This window comes from Ammospiza caudacuta, chromosome 1 (genome assembly GCF_027887145.1).
Source record: "Ammospiza caudacuta isolate bAmmCau1 chromosome 1, bAmmCau1.pri, whole genome shotgun sequence".
NCBI classification, from domain to species: Eukaryota; Metazoa; Chordata; class Aves; order Passeriformes; family Passerellidae; genus Ammospiza; species Ammospiza caudacuta.
The window spans coordinates 104078284-104105418 of NC_080593.1; the positions used below are offsets into that span (position 1 = coordinate 104078284).

Consider the following 27135-nt stretch of genomic DNA (forward strand, 5'->3'; position numbering starts at 1 on the left):
GGACACCAACCTGTTGCTCTCTCCCAGATTTCTTCTTCCTAACCTCTGTCCATCTCTCCCTCCCAATCTCACTGGAGTAAAATTGCTGTAAATATGGCCTTAAGTCCACATGGCTGAAAAGGAAAAAAATACTTGATTCATTCTGCCTCCTGTCTACACAAAATTTCAACCTAAAGTGCCAGCGTTGCCACTACATGAATCATGCAGCAAGAAAAAAAAAAACCACACAAGATGTCGATTAGCAAAGTCCAAATGCAGCTAAAGAAATTTTTCAGAAACAAATTCTGCAAGAAAAGGGTTGCTCAGTTGGCTTTCTAAATGCCAGATGGCACTCTACTGACTCTTGAAGTTGGTATTATTGATCCACAGCAACAGGCTGAACAGGGTATGGATTTAGCTCCCCGCATTTAGTAGAACATCCAGAGCAACACCTTTCAAAATTTCAAAGGATCTCTTTCCTAAAAAGAAGAAAATCGCCTGATAGAATTGGTCTTCACTATCCTGGGAAGAAGTTCTTAAAGAATAAAGAAGCAAAGACTCAAAGAATGACCTGCATTCAGAGACCTGAAATAACTTTGCTAACCATGATTATTACCCTCATCTTAATAGCCTTGAAAAGGAAATAGAGAGATGATGTACACTAAGTAACTCTAAGTTTTAACAGCAGTGCAAGACCCAAGAATGCAGCTCCTGTTTACAGCCACTGAATTTGAAAAAAGAACAATAATTTCACTCTATTAAGAAATATGACACAAGAAATCACACATTCCTCATCTGTGTTACAAGCTCTGAAAAAAAAAACCAATTCTGTTGAGGCCCTTGAAAAAAAGGCAGAGGCTGCTCCACCTCCTGAAGAGCTACTGAGCTATCTGAAAGTCAGAAAATCTGAAAGACCATGAGAACCACAGCATAGCCTCAGAAACCTGCAGTAGAGGCACTGATATTCCAACATGGTAGTGGAGAACAGAGAGCAGACAACCAGATCTCAGAAATTATGGGAAAGTTTCCCAGGGAAATATGCTGCCACAAAGTAAGTCCCTGAGATAAATGAATGTAGGTGTGGATGCAAACACCTGCCTCTAAAAACACAGAGGGCTCGGGATAGTTACTGATTTGTTTCCTGTATTCCCTAGTGGCTTTGAGCATTCTCTGTTAAGAAGAAAAACACATTAACAACTAACTTTCTGGGTTTTATTGAAATAGAACTTAAAGAACCCCTAAAAGCCAACCCTTTCTTATGGAACACTCAGCATAAGAGCAACTGCACAAAGCCATCTGAAAGGCGTACCTGGATCCATGATCCCATCACTGCAGAGTAAAGTATTTTTTTCAGGTTCTCTACTTTCAGATATGCTAAATTCTAAAAAATATCTTGAGGAACTGGCACATGCACACCTGTGGAGCAGCCAGCCAAACCAGTCAGAAGTTTTCTGCTAGAAATGTTACTGCCATATAATAGGGACTTAACTATTTTTTAAAATGCTGCATAGGAGTGTCTTTTCTAAATAACTACCTCACTTCCAGCAAGACCAATAACCTGAGCTTTAGAAAATGTGCAATATCTCAGTAGATAACAGAATTTCTGTAATTCATAATGGGGAGCTTAGCTACAGGTTCACTGAGAGGCTTTAAGGGCCTCAGTACTGCAATCTACTCATAGCCAAAAAAGCTTGTAGATTCCTATTCCTTTGGTTCATAGGCAGAGACTACAACCTTGAAACAACTGAATCAGAACTGCCAATGACAAGAGCAGAGAAAAACTCAACAACTGATCTTAAAATACCCTGCTGTATCTCTAGACAAAAGACCAAAAGTGTCATTCCACAAAAAAAAGCCAGGCAGCATATCAAGAAAATGCCAGTTGGACATACAACTGAATTACAATTGACATTAAAGACAGTATGTTCCAAAGAAAAGTATTACAAATTGAAATACTGTCAGTTAAATCACGCTTCCATTAAAAGCAATAGCCAAACTGATACCAACTTTAATAACTGTAACTTGTACTCCCTTCTGACATGGAATATGCCATTTTTAGTGAACAGAAAGAGGCAGTAAAGCCAGTAGTGACATACCACTGTCAAAGAAAGACACTGGTTCATATATAGAAGAAAAAATATGCACAAATACAGACTGGTCAGAATGGAATGACAGCAGACCTGATGAGAAGGACTTGAGAGTGCTGCTGGATGAGAAGGTCAAAATGACCCAGCCACATGCACTTGCAGCCCAGAAAGCCAATTGCATCCTGGGCTGGATGAAAACAGGCATGGCCAAAAGGTCAAGGCAAATGATTTTCTCCCTCTACTCCATTTCAGTGAGACCCCACCTGGAGTACTGCATCCAGCTCTGGGGCCCCCAAGGAAGGCAGAAACCCTGTTGAAGGAAGTTCAGAGAAGGTCAGAGGGGTGGAGCACCTCCCCTATGAAGAGGCTTAGACACCTGGGGTCATTCAGCCTCAAGAAGAGAAGGCTCCAGGGATCACAGGATCACAGAATCGCTTGGGCTGGAAGGGACCTTACAGGTCATCTAGTTCCAATCCCTTTGTCACAGGCAGGGACACCTTTCACTAGACCAGATTGTTCAGAGCTCCATTCAACTTTGTCTCATTATGTGATACCACATTACAGGTGCATCTATAAACACATACTGAAGATCTTTCTAGGGCCTTTCGGTACCTAAAAGGGGCCTACAGGAAAGCAAAAAAGGGACTTTTCACAAGGGCACATAGTGATATGACAAAGTGCAATGGCTTTCAACTGAAAGAGAAGATATTTAGATTAGATATAAGTAAGAAAACCTTTACTTTGAGGGTGGTGAAACACTGGCATAGGTTTACCAGAGAAACTGAGCCCCACACCCTTGGAAGTGTTCAAATAAAGGTTGGATGGAGCTTTGAGAAACCTAGTTTCATGGAAGGTGCCCCAGCCATAGCAGGAATTTGCAGCTAGATGATTTAAGGTCCCTTCCAACTTAAATCACTCTATGATTGTATGAGCATGACAGTTTATTCCAAGTATAGCAAAATAACCCTCTTTGGTTCACAGGCTGTGAAATACTATCAACTGCTGTATACAAATTCAGTATTTTATTTGAGTTGATGACTGAAGATTAAGGGCTGAAATATGTGCTCACTACGCATTTTCCCTTTTTCAATTAAAAAAGTAATTTGATCCTACGTAGGGTCAAGGTTTCAGGTTTCTTAAAGTCCTAGTAAGAGTGCTACACACTGTGAGAGAGAGACCTGAGAAACACTTCTGGTAGCCTTGAAAACCTTACAATAGGGACGTCAAGATTCTTCACAAATCTGGATCAGTTTCCTTAGTAAATTCACTAAGAGTGAAACCCAGAAACTTATTTCACATCTAATTTTCTCGATAATTTTCCATTTGAAAAGTAGCTTGGCCTGTAAACATAAACTTTTTACCACCACCTCCAAACTTAGCTTTTTCTCATGGCTGATGCAACACCTGCAGGCAATACAAAAGACTCCAGTCAAAACAGAGAAAACACTCCAGTAACGTCAGACTGGGCAGCCCTTGGATGTTTTGCCTATTATTCCACCACCTTATCAGTCCGGAAACAACTGGTTAAAACACAGAATTCATTTGCTCAGGAAAAACTGCAGAACACTGCCCTGAGAGCTGTTTTACACCATTCTCCCTGCAGCATGCCTGCCAAACAGGAATCAGGGAAGCAGCTTAGCACTGCACTGTCCCTGATCCTCCCTGCTTCACTGAAGAGCAAAATTAGCTTTTCATTCCTGCCACTTCCCCTTGCTACATACGAACAAAGAAAGTGGATCTGCTCACCAACATAAATGCTTACTGCTGAAAATGTGCGACTCAAGATAACTCGTTTGTTCCAAAGAACAATAGAAATAAACAGGTTTTGTTGCCACACAACCTCACTCTGTAAATTCCTGCCTTTGTTGCTGCAAAATTACAACACTTTCAGTCAAAAGGCAGATTGCACCAAATATAAACACCGTGCTTCACACGACCTAAAAATAGCACTTTGGAAAAACAAGAAAGAGAAAGGAGTACCAAGCAAGCTGCTTAAACTCAGGCTGCAATCCTGCCTCCCCAGTGAGCAGGCAGTGCTGCATCACACACTGCGCTCTCCTCTCTGCCTGCTCTGCTTTACAGCACAGAGCACCTTGCTCTGACTGTACTGGCATTGGGAACCATTCTATCTAGAAAATTGGCTTGTACCCTGTGGGTTCAATTCTTCCCTCCTTTCTGATTCATTTTAGGACTACCTGCCTTACCACAACAGCAGCAACTGCTTTCTCATCAAAGCCATGTGGAGGAAGGTTCTTGACCTGGTCCTTTCCCAGGCCCCACAGAGGTCCATCACAGCTTATTGATGTGGGCTACCTGAATTGTGTTCAGGCCTCCCTGGCTGGGAATTTGCTCCATGCCACTTCCCTCCCCACCTCCCACTCCTACATGTCTACCATGTGGCCCTCACACCTGCACTCAAGCACATGAAACAACATTTTGGTGGCTGCTGCCAATCTGAGACCACAAAGAAACAAGCAAGCCAGCCTGAAAACTGAACTCCTGACATTAAGGCTTGTTAAATCTTATACTTCTCTTTCTGTTTTTAAACCAGTTGCTGTCTTGTATTTCTCTACAGAAGGCCCAAATGCTTTTCTGGTTTAGGAACAAGGGACAGGAGCAAACAACAGAGCCTTGTGTCTGTGACAAAAAATGCATGCCTCCATACTTGTGACCATTTTTAGATTGCTGGAGGTTTTTAAATTTAGGTATGTTGTTTGCCCTGGTGCATCTTTCTCAAAATAGTTATTCCCAAAGCACATAAGTCAATGAAGAAGAGCTATTTAAGATGCCTGACACAGGTTGTTTTTCCAAATGCAATATGCATTTCAAAGTTTCTTTGGAGTTCAAAGCACAGTTCGGGAACTGTATGTGTGCAGCTGAATGCAACACACACAACACATGAGAATGTGAGCCTGACTTTTACTGCACAAAAAGCTTAATGCTCTGTCCTAGATGAGGATTTAAGTACCCTGCATGAGCCAAACTCCAAGCCAAACATGTACAAAGCAGGTTATGAAACAAATGTATGCTTAAGTCCAGATTTTAAAAGTTAGGTTTGATCTGCTGTTTCTTATTCCCTAAACTCCCAATTTACAGGGGAACGTGTCAGAATGGTGAAGGGTAAATCTCATCTCTGTGAAGTGATACCAATGTAACTCCTTTGTGTCCTTACTAAAAAGGATCAGGAATTACTGCCAGGCTCTTACCCCATTTTTTCACTTCAGCTTCACAGGACTTTACATTTAAAAATGGTGCAGTGGCACAGACAGTTATGTTACTGTACTGGAAGCTATTTTTAATCCCTTCAATTCCATTTCTGGATTTTAAATCTGTAGTGTTTGTTGTTTTATTTAATCAAGATTTGTTTCAGTTCACTGCTGCCATGACTGACTTCCAGGAAAGTACAAAGCAAATAATTCAAAATATAAAAACTGATAGGGAGATGGTGTGTGACTTGCAGTGGTGCTGTGCTAAATTACTTGCTTGAAGGGTTAGAAGCAAGGAACACAAACCCCTCACCAGACTCAACTCAGTAGTAGCTTTTGCATATTGTGATATTCCAAAATATCAACACTTCTAAAATATAAAATTTATTTTAAATACTACTAATTATTATTAATTATTAACTAATCTAGGAAAAACAACCCTGAAACTACCATTCTACTCCTGCTAAAAAATCCAAATGAGAAAATACAGGAAAACATTGAAGAAAATAAAAACACATGCCAAAAATCCCTGCCACCCTCTCCTCAACTAAAAGAGAAGCCTTTTCATGACTTGTATCTCAAAGCATCAATTTTAGAGCCTCTCAACCTACTGAGACTGCTCCCCAAGCATCTAAAAACAATCTTACCACTTACCAGCAAAATCTATGTAAAGTTCAATTCTCTTTTTTCCATGTACATTCTAATTCTACTCAAATTAGGAGGAGGGTGAAGGTCTTAGGAATCATGTGAAGCTTTGTTTTGTTTGCAGGCTGTCTCCAAAGGCACGATAAACTCCTCGATGCTCTTGCTTAAGATGCACCAAGTAGACAATAGCTCAGTAAAGCAAACAGTTTCTCCTGGGCACAGTGTTAAAAAGAGGAAGGCAATGCTTCCTCAGGGGAGCACTCCTAAAGCGATTTTATAAAACAGAAATAAGACTGGTACCTGCAGAAATACATCAGCTACTTTGAAACAAATAGCTCAGAGACCAGCAGGCGCAGCAGAAAAGAACAAGCTGTGCTGATTGTCTTGGACTCAGAAGGTGTTTGGCAGCTTGAACCCATGTTACTGCAAGCACACTGTTATCACTAACTGGACAGCAGTGCAGACATATGCTAAATCAATGGCAAATGTTAGGCAGTAGTACTTAGAAGATTGTTAATTACAGAATTAAATATATCCTTAATTGTCAGAATGCTTGACAATTTAAATAACCAGCAAGTAATCAACAATTAATGTTGTTACAGGCAGGTTGCAATGGTGATTTGTGATATATATGCAGTACAGCTTACCTATGGTGTGCAACATCCACAACTAACTACCTGGCAAAAAGAAACGGGTGCATTAAAAGGAATTAATTATTTAGTTCAAAGACTTTTTCTAATGAGTCGATTCTAAATAGAAATCCAACCCAAAAAATATTTAGAAGCTGGGACAGCTGGTGCTCCAATAATAAACTACTGTTAATTATTAAATCTTTCAAGCACTTTCCTGGTATGCGCTTGCAATACATGGTTTAAACTAATAAATCTTTAGAAGTTGGATAAAAATTCACTCCATGCTACATAATCTGATTTGTAGTCAGCTACCATTTAGTGGGAGCCATTTTGCCTACATTTTTCAACAGCAAAACAGACAACACACTGTGTTTGAAAAAATATTGAATTGTATAAATATTATAACTCTGAAATGTTATCATATATAATTTGTTTTCACATTTCTGTAGTACATGTTGGTTTCATTTCCATCTAGATATCTTGCAGGTGTTTTGCTAAGGGAATGGAATTAGAAAACATTCACAGATGTGGATGGCTACACAGATCATGTGATTTACAACACAACAAAGACAATCAGACAATTACATTGCTTTGTCCCTTAACGTTATGTGTTCTCTTAGAGATTACTCATTGGGAAGATACCAACATTCATATAAGAAAAGTTAAAAAGGGCTCCATCATTCCTTAAAAATCTTCTTAGGAGATTTCTCTTAATTATGTTCAGCAAGGTCAGACAAACTCAGAAAATCAATGGGAGGAAGTCTTGTACATTCTGGAGGTTTTGTGTGGAACACATGCATTTGTGCCAAAGGAGGTTGCAGTTTTGGACTCAAATGTATAGTAGCTCAGGAAACAGACTTGGTACTATGTTATATACCTACCAGATGAGTCCTGTGCCTTCCCCACTATTCCTGCAGCCACCTGAGCTGCCACCCAACTTGGAGCCACGCTCTCACAACATTCACATATACCCTCTCTCCTCTTCCTGCCCCCTTCTCCCAGCTGCTTAAAGCTAACTACCTGTCTTCCCCCACAACAAACTCTATAAAGAAGAAAATGCATGAAAACTGATGAAAGGAGTTCAGAAACAATGAAAAATAGCAAATGTCAGCACTCAAGTGAGGAAATTGCATCACAGATCTCTGAGAGAATGGAGGCAACCAAAAACAAAGACAATTAACTGTAAGCTCTTAAAATGGTGACAGCACTTCCTCGAGAATAAATGAGCTTATTTACAATGAAACCAGAGAAGCTACAGTATTTAACACTGATTCCCTGCACTGCCATGGATATTAACATAGCATAAGATCTTTTGGCACGTCAGCTAAATTGCAGTACCTAACCAGGTATTATTTCAGACTATATGCAGCAAATGCAAAGAAAATTACCTACTATACTCCACAGTGAAAGAAATATTATGCAAAAATGTCAACATTTCCAACAGGAAGGAGAGCACGTGGAATCCATTACAGACAGGCTTAGGCATCTATTATACATCACCTGAACTGCAGTACCTCATCCAAGCACGTAAGGGTTCACCTACAAATAAGGGTGAACAGTCCAGCAGGCAGGTCTTGAGGAAACAGAAGATGGGAAAGGTTATCCTTCTGTTTCTATGGCCAAATACCATATGTATCATATTGTCAGAAATCTGACAGATTATTGTTAAAAAGATTAGTAATAACACTTGAAACTGACAGAAGCTTTGTATATTTTTAAGAATACATTAATTTACCTTAAAATTAATAGTCAGACTCAAGGCTTCTATTAAAATTCTCCTGTCCACATCAGCCTTTTGATTCAGAACTCGAGTGAGACTTTGAAGCACAACACATTTCTCTACTGACTGCTGATTCCCGAGCAGTCCTGCTGCACAAAAACCAGACTCCTTTCAGAAGGCAGAAAGCTGGAAGCTCCTCTAATTCACTATATAAATGGGAATATTTCAGACTTGGGCAGTACTCAGTATTGAATACTCCTGAACACCATGTTCACAAATCTTCCAGTAAATTCCACATTATTAGCCATTGAGTTATATCCAGTGTCAGCCACAAAATGGTCTGTGGGATGCTCTATCCTCTTCTCCCACCATCCACTGAGGCTAACAACACAGACTGGTTCTCAATATTTCAGTGAAGACAGAAAGGCTTTTCGGCAGCACAGGAAGGCATTCTCAACACTGGCATCAGATTGGTAACATCAGGTCTTGATGTAAGATCAGAGAATCATGGGAGTCCTGAGCTGGAAGAGACACTTGAAGATTACTGATACCAACTCCCTGCTCCTCACAGGACTACCTGAAACTAAACCAAATGACAGAAAGCATCATCTAAACCCTCCTTGAACCCTGACAGGAAACAAAATACACACTGCCCTTCCACCCTGAGAGATGTGTATGACAAAACAAAGCTCAGACTTTGCGATCAAGACACAGCCTTATGCTGACAGGTAGCACACAGCTCCTCCCACACAGCTGAAGTGAGCCTCAGCTCTGCCAATATACCCATCCTTCTCAAAAAGGCACAAGAGTATCACCTCACCAAGACTGCACATAAATATAAAAGATCCACATCATGAAGTTTGCTGAGATGTCCATAAGCTTTCCCTGAATACTCTCCAGAAGTCCTGACAATGCAGTTGCAGCAATTCCTAGGAATCTTGGGAAGTACATTGGATGCAAATGCAGACCTAACCTAGGAGCACACTATCAGAGGCAAGAAGAAATGCGCAAGTGTGCTCTTTTGGGTCTGTAAGTATTGCATCCACTGCCAGGCATCCCACATTCCAAAAGTAAAATGTTCCTGGCCCTCCAAACTTATCTTTTGGAGTAGGACTGTCTGTTTCATTGTGGATGAAACAATCAGAAAAAAGACTCCAGAAAGTTCTTCAGCATTTTTTACTTAAATGAAAAAGGGTTCAGAAAGGACAGATTCAGTTCACTTGAGACATCCTTACAAGACAGATGCTGCAGCCACAGAAAGGATCCCACTGCAGCCTCCCAGAATACCTGCAGTGGACACTGCCAAACTCTTCATTAGAATATGATGGGACAACAAATACCTGGTTACCTGAGACTGCAAATGCAGGAACTGCAACAAGACTCTGCCACGTGTGACACTAGTACCTTGGGCACTGCTGTGGGAATCAGGGAGTCCCACTCTGGAACAGCATGGTGGAAGAGCACGATTGTACCTCCTAAGGATGCCTACAGTCAAGGAACTTGTCATCTTTAGGATGGCTTTTCTTCAGAAAGCTTCAAACCACAAGTATGGTGACAATATTCAGTACAGGCAAACAAATAAAATTCAAACTTTCCAAACTTCAAGTGAAGATGCAGGAGGCTCAGTAACACCTCTATGCTACTGGTCTGCTCTTATTTTAAACTAAGTTACTTGTTTGTGGAGACATAGACTGCATTTTCACAGGAAGAAGGAGGAAAAACATTGAACTACCATAGAGCAGTAAGTAACTGTATAATCTAAACCTTCCTACAAAAAAGCAGCATCCTAAGAGACTGTCAAGTGAAATTCCACTGAATCTTTAGGATGCACTCAAAATCCCATTCCTATGACAGCTACTATTATATTTACGTTACTACTAGACCAATAGACACTGCATTCAGCACTAAGACCTGAAATGAGGATTCAAAGGATTCTGGAGGTTCTAAAGCAACAAGTATTGCTGATATAAATCAAACTTGAAGACTGGACTGTAATAAAATCTACTGGAGTTCAATTCCAGCATCCCTGTGGAACTGAAAGAATGAGTGAACTTATTACAGAGAAACAGTTAATTGACTGAAATCAATGGCAAAATTTCTGGATTTATTCACTCTAATTAGTTCATCCAGATTTAGAGCATGTTTCACACACTTCTATAAATATACATAAACATATAAACACAGCCATATGCATGTAAAAACAAACATTTAGCATCATGTACAAAAATGTGATTAAGACGATGATCAACTAGATATACGGAAATTTATTTTGGTTCAAAGTTAAAATGAGGATTAAGAACCAGATGGCTATTACGAGAGACAAAATTTCATAAAAAGTAAGACATACCTGATAAAAATTGGGCCAGAAAGTACTAATTGCCAGCTCAGCTCTGCTCCAAGTGCCAGTGATAGACGTGTTCCAGACTGGGTTACCAATAGGACCATCATTAACCTTCACATATACATTCAGAGTGCCAGGGCTAGCTCCACTCTTGCTTGAAACATAATAGTGAAAATCAATACAATGTGTATCGTTTTCTTTCAGATGGGGCATCAGGAGGTGAGCTTTCTGTCCTGAAAATCTTCCAGATGTATTCACCAACATGAAAGAACCTGCAAAAACAAAGTGATTGATTCAATTTCTTCCTTATTTTTTCTCTTCTTAATATGCTAATATCTGTAACTAAAGCATAATTTAATAATAATAATTCAACCATTTTTCTTTGCTTCTACTAACATAAGAGTAATATGCATTTGGTAGGTATTTGATCTCAAATTTCTTTTGCAGAATCTCAAAAATCTTTTGTAAAGCTGGTTAATATCTCTATTCTACAGGTGGGGAAGGAAAGAGACAAAAAGCCCCAAATGCTGAAAGAGACAAAAAGCCCCCAAGTGCAATGTTTTATGCACTGCAATAAACCTACAGATGGTGGTACAGAATCAGCTGGAGGTCTCAGCTATCTGAGTGCTTGTACACGCAGAGTCCCTGCTGGCTTTGCCTGGCAAGGTTGTGGTAGTGGGGGAGCTGCAGGAGTGGCTTCTTGTGAGAAGCTTCCCCACATGTCCTACAGAGCCAGTGCCAGTCAGCTCCAAGCCAGCCTGCCCCACTGCCGAGCCCATCAGGGATGGTGGCAGAGCCTTTGGGGTAATGTAACTAGAAAGGCGGGGAAAAAAAGAAAACTTCAAAATTGTAGCTGAAGAGAGGACTGAGAATACGTGAGACATAGCCCTGCAGACACCAAGGTCAGTGCAGAAGGAGGAGGAGAAGGTGCTCCAGGCGCTGGAGCTGAGATTCCCCAGCAGGCCAGGTGCTGAGTGAGTCAGGCTGGCCCCTGCAGCCCATGGAGTCCACAGAGGGTTCACCTGCAGCAGCCTGGGGAGGGCCCCACACCAGCTCAACCAGATGGTCAAGGGAGGCTGTGACTTTGTGGGAAGCCCACAATGGAGTAGGTTTAGTGGCAGAACTCATGACCTGGTGTGGGACCCATGCTGGAGCAATCTGCGCCTGCAGGACTGCATCCTGTGGGAAGAGACGCCAGAGCAGGAGAAGACTGTGAGGAGTCTGACTCTTGATGAGGAAGCAGTGGCAGAGACAACATGTGATGAACTGATCCATTAGCTGTCTCTCTGCACTGCTGGAAGGGAGGAGAGAGAGAAAATTCCAGAGTGAAGTTGAGACCAGGATGAAGGAGAGCGCACTTGGTGTCCAGTCAGGGTCAATACACCACAAGAGTTGCAATGAAATTTAAGAGAATTTCATGTGTTCAGATGATCACATACTCTGCAGTATGTGATGCAGAGAGTGTCTAAAATGTTCTCAATCCCTTAACCTTCCTCTAGCTAATCACAAGTTACCTACTGGACTAAGTGTGACAATTGTCTCCTGTCTTCAAAAGGTGAAAAAAGAATGAACAAATGTAAATTCAAGTAAACCAGTAAGCTTTACATGTAAAAAAAAAAAATAAAGCTGGGGTTGAATTTTATATTATGATCACAACTTAAAACAGCAAATAAAAAATGTAAAAGTATTCAAATAAAGTCACATTCAACCAACTCTCACACGAGCAGCTAGTCAATTTATACTCTATTTTTTAGTGCCTATTCATGTGTTCCATTGAAGTGTACCTTCAAAATATTCATGCTGCAGGACTAAGGAATTTGAAAGACCGTACAGATGTTAGAAAAATGCAACATGACTTCTGAGGCATTCATATTTCTGGGTTGAAAAAATGAAAAGGAAAGAATTCTATTAACAGATAACCTATGACATCATAGAAGGAAATAAAATTCAGTATCTACTCTGCAAAGAAAACACTTCAATAAAATGCATGAGATAATTTAAACCCTGCATTTTTCATAAGTCCAGAAATGGATATGTTATAGATCCCTGCTACAAATGCATAGCTAAGTGTACTTAGAAAAATGTAAGTACACACACACTTGCCACATAGTTATTAGAAACCAAGTTTTAATTTTTTTCCTTTTTCTTACTTTGATGGGTGATGATACCTTCTAATGAGATGCAAGTCACTTCTTGAAATGGAATGTTGGAGAACCTTTGTCCAGAGTGTATCTCTATGTTAAATAGGTTTAACTATTCAGTAATAGTAGTTTTGCTATTGAATTTAAATTATTTATCAAGTATAAATTTCCTTTCTAGACAAGTTCATAAAATTGACAAAAACTGAACTTTCTTTTAATACAAAGGACTATAAATATTTTACTTCCTAAAAGGTGTTATTCTGTATTTAACTCACGGTCTGTTACTATAATATATTGGGAAAACCTTTATTCATTAGTAACATAAACAGAAGTCACTGCACATGCTTTTTTCCTCTTAAAACAGGCAGGAAAGAAGCTAATATTCCTTCCATCAACTAGTACGTGCTCTGCCATTCAATTAATTTATTTACATTTAAAATATAAACTGCTTAAATGGGTATAATTTGCTAAGTTATAAGAGCAATACTTAAAAGCATTTATGAATTCACTAAAAATTAACTGGCAGGATTTTTTACATGGAAACTTATCAATCCAACAAACAAACAACAAAAGCCCCACAGCATACTTTCTGACAGTGGATCAGCTCTCCAGAACAGCGTCTCACATATGGGGCACATAAATACATATTAAAAATAACTGAAAGGATACACTGGCATATACAAGCAAACAGTTATCTGCCAGAATTGAAGGATTCCACAAGAAATCATGTAAAATTATAATCAACTGAGTACTCGTTCCTAAGAAGAAATAGCAAGTGCATGTCTTACTATAAATACACTCATTTTATCACACTTATTTAGTTTCTCTAAGTGTACTTCCATGTTTAAACACGTGGATGATAATTTCCTCAGCCCTTTACATAGGGCTATGTAAAGGCACTACATGCAATATAGTAAAACCTAATGGCGCTCATCATTCATTAAATTCAGGATTCTTAAGTCCAAAACCCTGCTGAATCACATGTACTTCATCATTATAGCTAAGGCATTTAAATCAACAAAGCAGTGGTTATCCTCAAGTCACTGCTGCTGTTTACAATTCCTCATTGAAAATTGGTTCAGCAGTAAAATTCAGCAGGTATTTGGTTTATGTAAATATTCATTCTAAAAAGATGCAATACTTGAAAAAAGAAAATACCGATTTGCTCCAGAGTAAACAGGCAATTAAATATACTGGTCATTTCATTAGCATAAATCAACATTTTCTGTGAAATACTGGACACAAAAAGATGGTCAAAAAGATAGAGTGGAAGAACTAAAAAAAAAAAACCAAAAAGTTTAAAAAATAAAATCTGACAACTGGAAAAGCAACATACTGTTCTACAAAAAATGATAGGAATGGCATAAGAGATTTTCCAGTCATTCTGCAAGTTTTCATCATAACACCTCACCTTGTTAAGAGATCCTTTTTATACTGGGAATGTCAAACACAACAAAACTGAATGCAGTACCATTTTTCATGCATAAGGAAATGGGACTAGTGAGGAAAGAAAGTTACTTTGTTGATTTTTCACCAGTCTTATACATGGTTGAGGACAAATTATCTTCCTAATAATTTTTTAAAAAGAGTATTTTATTTAGAGTAATTTATTTAGACATTACTATTGGTTGATTTTGACTCTCCAATATTTGAAAAATGTGCTAAATGATAGAGAGCAAAAAGCCTGATTTTAAAAACAGATAATCTATGTATCACTTTATTAACAAAACACCCGTGAGGTGCAGACAGGTCTCATAAATGCTGTGACTGGGCAGTTCATAGAATCAACGAAAGGCTTGGAAGATACATACAAAAGGTCACTTTTTTTAGCAGAACAGCATTCCCTAAATGCCAGCAAACCCTACAGCCATCACTCACAAGAGATTGCAGCTCTCTGACTGCCCAAGACTAAGTGTGGAACTGTTCAAGACACTGGAACTGCAGTGCATGAGCTGATGAATTGTGAGGCTCAAGCATAATGAGTACCACTTTCAGACAAGGGAAACTCAAAAGTGTTCTTTTGTTTACTGTATTCCATAAACAAAAATCTATACAGTCCACCTTGGAAGTACTGCAGAAAGCAAAAGACCTGAATTTAGGAACAGTCCACCTTACACTTTAACTCCCAAAGCTTGCAAACAAAACAGGTTCTCTCTTGCGTACTTTTTCTTACTATTTACTAATATTATAGAAAAAGGAAAAAACATTTTCCGGTAACATTTGAAAATTACAGGGCGGCTGTAACTCTGAAAGCATGACTAGCACCACCTAAAGAAGCTGGAACTTTAATTCAAATGCACCACCTCCAGACATCACCCAGTAGGTACGTGCACACAAACATCAGAGACGCTGGCACCCCTGAACTGGCACAATGAGGTGCCCCAAAACACAGCAGCTGAGAGACTTCCCTTCAGTGCCTCAGCTAACACCCATCAGTTCTGCTCATTAACTTACAAACCATTACTGTCGCCAAGTGAATTTTAAGTCTTCTTTTGAGCAATATTTACTCAAATTTAACAGAGTAATTTCAATCATTATTTATTACCCATCCTAAAAACATCATTAATCTCAACTTTCAAGCTGTTTATCTTCCAAATTTGCAACTGTTCAAACTCTTGGAAAAAATCCATTAAAAATCCACCATAAGTGCTGTGTATTTTTTAAAAAGATCAATTCACTTCTACCCATAATGCCCGCTTTGTTTTAGCCAAGCAATTAGTAAGACTAATAAGCCTTATAATTCTTTCACTAAATTCAATTCTTGAAATTCTTCCTCATCTCAGATGCACAGACACATCTCCCATAACTCTGTTAGAAATTGCTTTGATCAAGTTTGGACATAAAATCATGTATTTCTGAATCCTGTATTTTTTGCAGCCCCTTTTCCAATAGCCAGTATATAAAAAACAAACGCTGCTTTCTGAATGCTGTTTGTTTAATCAATCCTTTTCAATATTTATTGATTTTGACTACTCATCCAGTAATCTGTTTATCTGTTTTCTTCACGAGTACTCTGCATTTTCAAACACCGCACTGACATTCTGAAGGCTACTTCTTACATAACTAATATTATCTCTTTGCAAAAAAGCATGCAATGTATAGTAGGGACATATAAAGTTCACAAGCTATTAGTGAAAACAACTGTGTATGCATAAACTCTGATAGAGTTGTCTCAAGTTTCAAATTCAATTTCTGAAGCAATCATTGCATTTTAAGAAAAACAGAAATCAAAGTAAGATAAGACTTGAGGACAGGCAGACCCAAGGAGAGTTTTAAAGCACAAAGCAGCATCTCCCCAGGTCTGGAACAGGAAAATTCTTGTTGAGCATTCTAAAGCAGGGAGTAGGTATATATTTGAAACACTTACCTAAAATTAATTGAAAGTAATGAAAATTAGAGGACAATCTGGATCTTCCCAGAGTCCCAGCATCATGGAATCATTTAGGTTGGAAAAAGAGTAGACTACTCTTGAAATGGAACAAAGTTAATGCTTGGTTTGTATAAAACCTTCTGAAGGGCAGGGAAAAGGGATCACATTTGAACTGCAATTCCACTCATGAACACAACTGGAAAGTTTTCTGTTTGGTTAGTTTATTTGTTTATAACAGGAAACCTGACTTGCCTGAATAAAAGGAAATGCATCTACAAGGTAATTTTCCATCTGTTTGATAAAGAAAGTCAAGTGTGGCGTGGACTATGAAATCTCCAAGGAATTGTGCTACTCCTCTTGTCCCTGGAGAGCCACCTTAGATGCAGCCCAGGCCTGAGGCAATGGAGCAGCACCACTACAGGGGGAAGGTTTCCTTCCCAGCCCCAGTCACTCAGAAAACCCACAGCAGCCCAAGTGTGCAACTACCTGGGAGAGTTTTTCACTTTTAAAGGAACTGTGCTCCTTCTGAGTTTCAAAGAGGTAAGTCAGGGCAATGTCCTTTTTTTATTTCTGTCATCCCACATTTGGTCTATCCTCATGTGCTCTGCAGCTTCACCGGTACCTTTCTATAGCCAGTGGGAATTATGCTACAAACTGCTAAGACTGAGAACTGATTTCTAAAACATGAAAAAAAGCTTCGCCAACAAGGTATGCAAAGTTTTCTTCAAATTCTCTCAAGAGTCTTCATGATGCAGTCAGCTGGATTTCTTTAAAGGTGACCTAATGTATTTCACCAGCTATAACATTTTTCAACTTTTATGCTGTGACTGGATTTCAAACATGCTAGAGCTTTGAGACAGATCTGTCTGCACCTTTTCTTTAAAGTGAACACACCAAAAAATACCAAAAGGGCTTGAAAGAAATTATGTTTTATTAGAACATGAAAAACTGTCTTCTTTCTGAAAACCCAGATTCTTTTGAGAGAGAAGTAAAATATAGCCATTTGAAAACAAATACATTTTCTGCCCAAATACATCTTTGCAACAAGGGCCCTTTTCCTCCAGACCTGCTTGGCACACAAGCCATCTTCAATAGCCCTTATGGATTCAACAAACTCTAATTGTTTTCCTCTGAGCTAACAGAAAAATCTTCTCATCACGTCTGGACAAGTTTTGTGTTTCCTCCCCATTACTCTAAGAAAAACTTCCCCAGTGCAAGGTCTCCAGTTAGCACATCTATTACTGCCTATCCTATTGTTCCCTGGAAAAGCTTCTCCCATGGCCACATGTTCTCAAAGAAGAAATATTTTTCTCCCCTTCTGAGAACTTAACCAAAAAGCATGCCATTACCAACTGTGGACTTTACCACAGCATACAAAAAATTATTTTAAAGGACACCTTGAACCACTCATTGTCACTTACAGAATGACAGTATGTGCATGAAGAATTTTTTGCCATGGCCCTTCTGTTTTAAAGGAAATGAGACGAAGCTTTGAACGTCACAAACAGAATAGAACTTGTTCAGCACAAAAGCTCTGTCCCTGCCTCAGAGGCTACATTCACAGATGTTTCCTTGCCTTCTTTGTTCCTAACAGGGCACAGCTCCACTGCTTGATTGTTTAGCCTGTGTACCTGCATTGAGACTGGAAGAGGTCTGCTAGGCACATCTGCTAGATCTACCCGGAACAAAAGTAAGGGAAGTCAAAATACAGGATGCAGTACATAAAGGATTAAAGGGTAAGGACAGAAATAGTAACAATCCACATTGTAACAGACAAATGGGCCTTGCTTTAAAAAAAAAAACGAACCTTTAGGCATACAGTTGAAGGAGACTGCAACTATTGCTGAAACCACAGAAGCTGAAGAGCTAAAACTTCTATAAAGTGCTTAAAATAGTAAGTTAATTCATTAGAGCAGCATAAGAAAATACATCACATGTATTAAAAGCTGAACACCAAAGCAGCTGTTAATGAAGAAGGCCTAGTAAACATGGATGAGGTTCTTCTAGCTGGATTTTTTGCATCACTGTTAAACTAGGTGCTGTTTAACTTCCTTAGCAAGGAATGAAATTATACAAACCCCAGAAAAAAAAAAAAAAAAAAAAAACAAACAAAAAACAAAAAACACAAAAACACACAAAGGCTCAGAATAGCCAAATCTAGGCTACTCTCAGGAACCAGGGTGCATTTTCATCTCCCCGCCTGACAGACACAGGGCTGCTACAGTTCCATGGCCCCAGATCCAGCTGTTGGCGCTCCCAGCACAGGCAGGCAGACATACAGCAAGAGAGGAGAGGAGAGGAGGATGGCCAGACAGACCAAATACAGACAGAAAAACAATGCCTTTAGCAGCATCCCTGTGAACACACTGAGCACTCACACATAAAGCACTGACAGCCCTGCCCTATTCCTCCTCTCCAGCCCAGGGGAATCTCACTCTGCTAGAGGACCCCATACCCTGCTCCTCCCCAGGCTCTGGCCCCCACACCCAAAGGCCCCTGACTTCCATGGGTCCACAGCAGCTCCCAGCATTCAAGTCTCACCTCCCACTCACTGGTTAGCTTGGTTTGAAGTTTATGAGCACTCACACACACACTGAAGACCTGAGTGCATCCACGGACAAGAGGGTAGAAACTGGGTTTACTAAGAACACAGGACAGATTGCAGTAATCAAGCACCAGGCAGAGTCTCAGCAGCATACTGAGCTGTCAGATAGGTACACAAGATGAGACTCACTTATCCTTTTATCCTTCTATTTCTCTCATGCTTGCTCCTTCCCAATCTAACCTGACTCCTGCCTTTGGTCCCCACATTAACAGCTGCACATGCAGTGAGAGCAGCACACAAAATGGCAAGCTGTGTTTTCCAAAGAGCCACCTACCCTATCAATTTGCATTTTATTATAACTTGGCATTCAAAGCATGGGCCAGTTGTTCTGTCACAGAAGATAAGTATCTGTAAAACTAACCAGCACATGCTAACAATTACTGCTGCCGCCCAGAAAGTCTCCCTTCTTTTCTAAGCACATTCTCTTTGCTGCACCACCAATAACGTTAGTCATTATTTTTGTAAACCATTCAACCATGCAATTCAGCATTTAAGAAACAATACTCAGGAGATAAGCAGGAATCAGCTTTAACATGTTTCAGGGGAGCTCCTGGGGTAAACCAGTTATTTTTCAGATAAAAGCTTTGAAGAATTAAACATAGAAAGGCTGGGGGAGAGGGGATCATAGCTTGATCCATGTAACGCTTATCTGAAAAGGATCATCTTCAAGAACAGGGTTAAGTGCTATTGGTACTCTTTTCCCTGCCCAGTGACAGGCTGAAAGGTTTGTTAAACACAGAGGTTAATGTAAAAAGCTTCTGAAGGCCTGAAGACAGTGAGCTTTACAACTTTTATAGAGATACAGTTTTCTGTCAGCTTTAGGTTGCTAGGTTAACGTTTGGCCAACTATCACACTTATGGTATACTCTTCCAATTCTGTACCATCGAAGCAATAAGTTACCTCTCATTTGAAAGCTAACTGTCATTGTACTTTCCTCACAAAGTGTTTTCTGGAAACCTGATTACTAATTTCTTAACTACTGATAAAAGCAAATTGTCACCATAATACTATCAGGTGTGTAAACTGCTAGTAAGTTGTTGCAACAATTAGTATTTGCAGTAATATACTACATAGAAATCTAGACCTGCATCTTCTGAATTTCTCTCAAATTTCTGACAGTTTTTCACTGATATGTAAGGCAGAAAACACATACTACTGTATTGCCTATGGCACTAAATCCCACAGTAACAGGGAGCCTTCTGCAATCCTGCTGGACAGATCAGTAATTTCAGAAGCATATTAGCCTCAAGGGCTTTTCTGTTTCTGAAGTAATTTACTCCTGGTTTCATGACTGTGAATATAGATAACTCACAAGAAATATTCCTTATCTATTCAAAAGAGTAGGTTAGCATTGCATTGTCATCTACAGTAGATCTGTGGAGTTTTGTTTTTATTCTACCCTCCTCTTTTGAATCAAAGCATCCATCTTTTCTCATCTGTTCAATACACTCATCTCCCTTAGCATGGGCCATGTGTCGCCTCAGTTCTTTTACTTCCACATAAAAAACCTTGCTCAGAAATTAGAAGCTCGCCAGTATAATTACAATCAGACTGGCTTCCCTAAAACATACTTTTATGCTCTGTTTTTCTAAATTGAATCATTCATTGAGACTCCAAACCACAAGCAGTGGGTTTTCTTCCCCAGTTAAACTACAAATTACTTCAGATTAGTATTCACAGCATTTTTCTTCCACAGAAACACTTCAGAGACCTTAGACAAGACTTGCTCAGTAAAATTTTAAGCACATCAGGGCCTGTGTTTCACTGATGAGCAACAGGACGGCTCAGGACCTTTACTTTGAGCTCATGTCCCAAAGGAAATCATTGTTATACCAGCACACAGGCACCACATGGCAACTACAGGACAGTTTAAGCCATAATGGATCAGGTACTGCACTTCCTGCAGGGAAAGTTATACACTTTAGTCAACCTATACTGTATCAATATGAAAGCTTTAAAGCTGATGGAATAGCATATCCAGCTAGGGCTATTAATTCCACCTTAAATAAATCACAAACCAAACAACCCCCCCCCCCCCATCTCATGAATTCAGTCTGCTTTTAAAATGAAATTTAACACTAGTTTACACCAAGATTTATGCCTGTCTGTGTGTGCATTTATCAGCTTGGAATATTGCCTTAGTTGACTTTGTACAGGAATTAGAGACTCATTATACCTCCATTTCTCAGTTTCTTTTGGTTTTTATTTTTAAATGCACTTATACCTTTGCCACAAAAGCAGCTGACAGCATTTTCTACAAATTGGTATACAAAGCAATATTTCACTTAGGTTTTCTCCTCTTAGGGATCTTGTTACACTTAGCAATGACAAAGAGAAGAACGACATATCTTAGGAATTCAGATTTTCTTTTCCTTCCTGATTTTCAAAGTCTAAAGCAAACAAAAAATACAGATGTATTTGTTTTCCAAGGTATAAGTTATGTGAAAGAGTTTCACTACATGACAAATTAAAAAAAATATTTAAAGCATAAAGATTGCCTTCCTTAAAGAATACATTAAACTATTCATTCAACATAACATCAGTTCTAAAATAAAATAATTTTTGCAAAAAACACCTTCTTGGCAGGAAGGAAAAAAAATCCATTGTCAGCTATTTTATTCTTGACATGCTAACCACTACAGTACAGTCTATCTTTAAAGGCTCTTATCTAGGAGAGATTACGTCACAAACTACATCACAAAGAATGAATACTGTGCAGATTGCCAATTTATCTGTGTTTATTCACACAATCATTTCCTTCACTGTGGCAACCGGCAGACTTCCCAAAGCCGTGTGCACACTGATAAAATGGGAATTTCACTTCTCATTCTTTTAAAGAGACTTTTTCCAAGCCCCAGATGGAATTGGTTTCAAGTGTTGTATTACTATGGGTATTTTCTATGTCCTAGTTAGTCTTTACTTTTATCCACCTTAAATATAGAAGAAAACATCTCTAAATAATTTAACTGCTGTATATAATAGTTTACATATTTACCAAATGAACTTCATGTTGGGCTTTTTGCCTGTGCAGTCCCATGGAGGATACTGTTTAATGTACTTATTTTCAAGTTCCAGTCTGCTAGAGATGCATTAAAGATATTAATTTGGGCCTGATTCATCACCAAAAAAAGCCTTCCAGTTTCCATGACTCACAATCCCAGGAACTGAGATTGTCATTCAAGAGAACAACAGAATCAAGGTGGGTTTTTTTCAAAAAGGGAAAGCATAAGACTCTAATTAACACAAGGGCTTAACGATGTGCTTAAGTACCATTCAGGAAAACACTTAGATACTTAATTTGTCTTCAATAGGATTAAAAATTCAGAAGTTACATGCATAATATTTCTGCAGGATGCCTTCTGGAGTTCTGAGATCCTGCTATTGCAGGAACCTGACATTTCAGAGCTTTATTAAAAATTGCTAATTGAAATGTCATTTGTATTAAAGCACAGTATTTTCAAGAATTAAATTTTATACTGAAGGTGGCTGGTGGTCTTCAAGAAAATTAAAGGCTTTGTAGCAGCGCTCAAGCAAAGAAAAGTTTGGACAACACTGACTTAAACTCCTGACTATTGTTTTTAGCCCAGAATTTAATCCAGAAGATAACATTCAGGCACATGAGTGATTTTAAAGGGAAAAGAGGGATAAGTAAGTGTTTTCACTACTGTGAAAGCGGAATTTGTGTTTAAGGTACTTTAAATAAGCTGCAGAATAAGGAACAATCAAACAGAAGCCAACCTAAAAGATAAAAAAAATGTCTGCACTTTTCTTGTCTGTTGACTTTGTCTTACATTTAAAAGATCCCAGGCCAAAACTTACAGGACAGTAAGAATCCTCTGGATTTAAATGGACATCAGTCAAAATATAGGAAACTGAAATTAAAGTTTTTCTATCACCCTACTCTTTTCTGCAGTCCTTTTGGCCTGGCATCCTCATGACCATTCTGCTTCTCTGTGCTGCCCATGGAGCCATTTCACTCCCCACTGAAGCTTTCAGGGTTGTCTCCCATAAAGGCTGAGGGTGCAGTTTGCAGCCACTGCTCCATCCCCTCCCTGTGGTGGCTGCCCCTGCCAAGCTGTGCCTGGCTGCTGGGAGACAATCCCCATTTCAGCTGTTTTTTTCCCAGTATGAGGAGCACAGAGCAGCCCAGTGCCAGAGGAATCCATCCCACTGTGCCACTCCTGCAGCAGGGAGATGAAGGCTGACCATGGCACAGCCAGGTAGGTGCTACCACATGAACATCTCAATGCCCCTGCCTGTCACCCATTATTCGCTTGTTCTACATCAACAACTTCTCATTTCTGGCCCCCAGCATGAAGAACAAGTTGCTGTGTACAAGCAGGAATCCCTAAGCTCAGCCTTGTATCAAGGTAACCATGAAAACAAGCAGCGTAGGCAATAGTTCAGGTGCATTGCAAACCACTCACCAAGTGATGTTTCTGCATTTAAAACATTTAATGAAAAAAATCAGCTTCCAAACTGACATATTTACTGTGTCTGACTGTAGTTAAAATCTCCATTCCATTAAACTTCCAGTCCTTGTCTGCAAACATGAACCCTTAGAAATTATTTTGTGAAGTACTACAGACCTTTTATTATCATTATGTTCAATGCCTGTTTAGTATAACCAAATAAGCTATACTTCAACAGCATTTTATGGGACAAAAATTCTATTATAAAACATAACCATAATGGAGCAGATGACATTAAAATATTAAAGGAAAATGAAAATTCTACAGCGAATAACTGCTAGACTCAATTATCTTTTACAGTAAAAGGAATACTTTGTTTCATTCAAACTAAAACTTTGTGTCAAAAATAGAAATGCAAAACTTAGTGACATAATTTCATGTTTAGGCAAGTAACTCAGCTTTACTTGAGACACTGTAGCATTTATTTTCTCTCACCTTACTTGTTCTGTTTTTATTCTGCCTATAATTATTCAATCTAATGTTATTTTGGTTTGATGTACTGAACTAAACTCACAGTTCATTCTCCTGGAGTTTTTGCTGTGATCCTTAGAAGCCTGGCTACCTTAATTGTGTCAACATTTTCAAGTGTTTTATTGGTGAAGTTTTAACTAAATGTACCAAATGTTAAAGACTTATGGGTAATCAGCCCAGAAATAATTTGCCAAGGATTTGCCATATCAGTGGCAGAAGTGAATATATTCAAACTAAAACCTTCACTTCTTAACAGGTATTTTTTTAATCAGCTATGATTACAAGCAATACCTCCAACTCTAATACTTAGTCAAGACAAAAATAATACAGCCTCCATTTTTCAGTGTCATCTGTGTGTGTTAGACAGTACTTTGTATACAGAAGCATAGAGACTCCAAGCTATATATTTAAACCAAAATGGAGATCAAATTGAAAAAAAATCAGAACAAAATAAGAATGAAAAAATAATACATTTAAAAATCTATGGCAGATATGGTACTGTAAATACATTTAAAGTTACTTTACTTATAAGTTGACTTGTTTTGAAACCAAAGCCTACACTTCCAGCTTCCGTAGGAGTCCTAAGTCCCTCCTTCAGAAAAGGTGGAAAATAAACCATAAACAAAACCACCCCTTTGAAAACACCCACTCTGAAGCACACTGAAAAGCCCAGATCTTGAGGCAAGATGGATTGTTTGCTAAGTCTGCTGTGTTAAGCTGAATACTGAGATCGTCCACTTGCTCACTCTGTCTTTATTCCCCTTGTCATATTCTTCTATTCCTTCTTATCCACACAGGAGCAAAGTGGAGAATGGTCTACTGGAAAGTGAATGCACACTTAGCTGGCAGATGTCAGCATCTATTGCACAGGTTGCACAATTAGGAATCTGTAAACTCAAGAGACTGATGTTTAAAAAGACTTAAAGCATATGAATAAAGATTCTTGTAAAGATATTCCTTGAAGTCTGGAGATATTTTGAACACATTCTGAAATGCCTGCTGACACACAGAAGTTGCTACAGGGAGCACCACAAACAGATATGTACTGAATGCTATTTATGCACACAATGAATTACCTGGAATGCCCAGGAAGCTGAGCACCACTGTATGCATTGTGCTTCAAGTTCACACTAATTTTTTTAACTAAAGAAGTCTGTTGAAAATTAATCCTCTTTTTACTCACTTACATAATCCTCTTGAGATACAAAGGGATTTTTTCACCATTTGAAATGTACTTATTTTAAAAAGAAAAAAAAATTACAGTTAGGCAGCAATATTTCCCATTTCCTAACACTCAAACTTGATTTTTTTTTTTTTGTTGAGATTGTAACTCAACAGATATTGCAGTATGATGAACCATTACTAGATAAATGCATCTAGGCTATTCCTACTCTTTCCTCATCATATTTGATAAGGCCTGTCATGAGACAGCAGGCAAGACTCACTAAGCTTTAACTGAATGTAAGTTAATTTCCTGAAAGAATAATTTAAGGGAGATTTTTTATTAAACCCTAATTACTTCTACTTCATTATCACTTCAGTGGGTGGATTGGTTGATATCATTATTGTAATGGAGGTCAGTGAGAATTAATCAGCCCAGTCTTACAAATATACTGCTTCCTCTCATCTTTTTATACGTCTGTCACCTTTTCATGTGTTTCAGTAATAAAATTCAGAGAGATCACACCAAGAAAGTGAAAAAGCAGTGACTGAAAAGGGTCAATGGTAGATAAGCTCTGACTGCCTTCTTAAAATAAAAACTTCATCCAGAACTTTCTAGAGTTGTATGGTCTGGCAATATTGCTAACATAATTTAATGTTCAACCTCCTTTAGGAAATAAGACTGTGTTAAGAGTGCCCTGGTTTTGTCAGAAGTCAGGGGCAAAATTTCTGTAGTATATCCTGTCAATGGATACTTCGGAAGTGACTTACAGCTTACCAAGTCTAGCTCAAGCAAGTAGACAGATATAATCTTGAACTTTCCTTTTTTCTAGAATGCTATTTTTTCCCCAGCTGAATATTTTCAAACAAGATCAATTTAAATTATTATAATTTATAAGCCTGTTTCACTGATTTTGAAATCTTTTCACTTGGTTAAAAAATTTCTGCCTTGATATCCTCTGAGTAAACTTTTCATCAACAATAGTCCATAATAACTACTGTTATCCAATCCTTCAGAATAAAGTGCAGAGGAGGAAACAAAGCACTAGGAAAATAAAATTCTACAAAAAACCCTAGAGTTGAAAACTAGAGTTGCTGAAAGAAATGTTTTTAATAAAAGACGAGATTCCTATGAGAGGGTAAGTTGGTTTGGGTTTGGTTTTTGTTTTATTTATTGTAACTAATTCCTTGTGTTATTATTTCAACAACTACTGGCATTTATTTCACACCTACAAAAATAATCTAATATTCTGCCTGTTTATCTAATTCCTTCTTTAAATTTCTGAAGTTTCTTGTCCTGTCGCATTCTACATGGCTTTTTTTCTCCATCATTCCCTCTTGTTTCCTCCTGATCATCTCCCTGCATACCTTCCTTCTGAACAAACATTCAACAACCCAACCTCCTTTCATTATTCAGCATCATCAGTTTGGAGGGGCATTCAAATACATTAACAGGCTAAAGAAGCTAGTTGTTGAACCTTGCTGTTTCCTCTGCCTTGAGTCCTGAGTCTTTAATTTCTATTAATGGGGGATACAGCTATTGTAATTTCTAAAAATATAGGTGCATCATGTACATAAGCATTTGTACTGTCTGGTTTATCCCAGGTGCCGGGGCATTGCTACATGGTAGATGAAGCCTTTGAATCTCATAAGAAGTAAAATTCTACAAACAGCAGCATATTCCTGATCTAAACACACAATCAAGGTCTTAAAAGCACAGGAGGCATTCACATTCTTACATCCCTCAGTTACCTATCTACCCATTAGATGTCCTAAATTATTGTGTGAAAAGCATTCTTTAGATGTACTGATTTTAATTCTGCATTGAACAACCAAAATAGTATTTTGTACCTTTAAAGTCTCAAAAGATTTTCTAGCACATGGAAAAACAGTGACTGAGCCAAAATATCAGCATTTCAGATATTTTCTATAGCATTCTTTTCGTTTTGTGGCATCTAAAAAGATCTTTTTTTTTTAAAGAGTGAAACAGCAGTTCAGTCCATTAAAAAAAAAAAACCACAACAAACTGAAAACACTGAAGAGTTTCAGAGAAAAAAATGTCACTTAAGGGTTCTCATATAAATCATTGCTAGGAAATGACTTTTTAATCAAGAATGAGGAGGAAAGTAGAAAGTATTTTATTCCCTGTAAGAACATAACACATGCCTAAATACTTAGAAACATTGTTTATACTTCAAGAGAGACCTTACATCCAGAAATAACTAAAATTCTCTAATATCTAGCTTATATCCATGGGGAGACTTAAACTCTTATTTCCCTGTAGCTTGCCTTTACTTACAAATT

General features: G+C 38.5%; 1 protein-coding gene across 4 annotated transcripts in view; it reads right to left on the reverse strand.

Moving 5' to 3' along the window:
• PTPRM (protein tyrosine phosphatase receptor type M) overlaps positions 1-27135 on the reverse strand; it is a 442137-nt gene that overhangs the window by 296796 nt on the left and 118206 nt on the right. For all 4 annotated transcript variants that reach the window (XM_058818601.1, XM_058818619.1, XM_058818610.1 and 1 more), the window contains exon 3: positions 10617-10882. In XM_058818601.1, coding sequence (XP_058674584.1) covers positions 10617-10882 — 266 coding nt within the window. The remainder of the gene's footprint in view (positions 1-10616; positions 10883-27135) is intronic.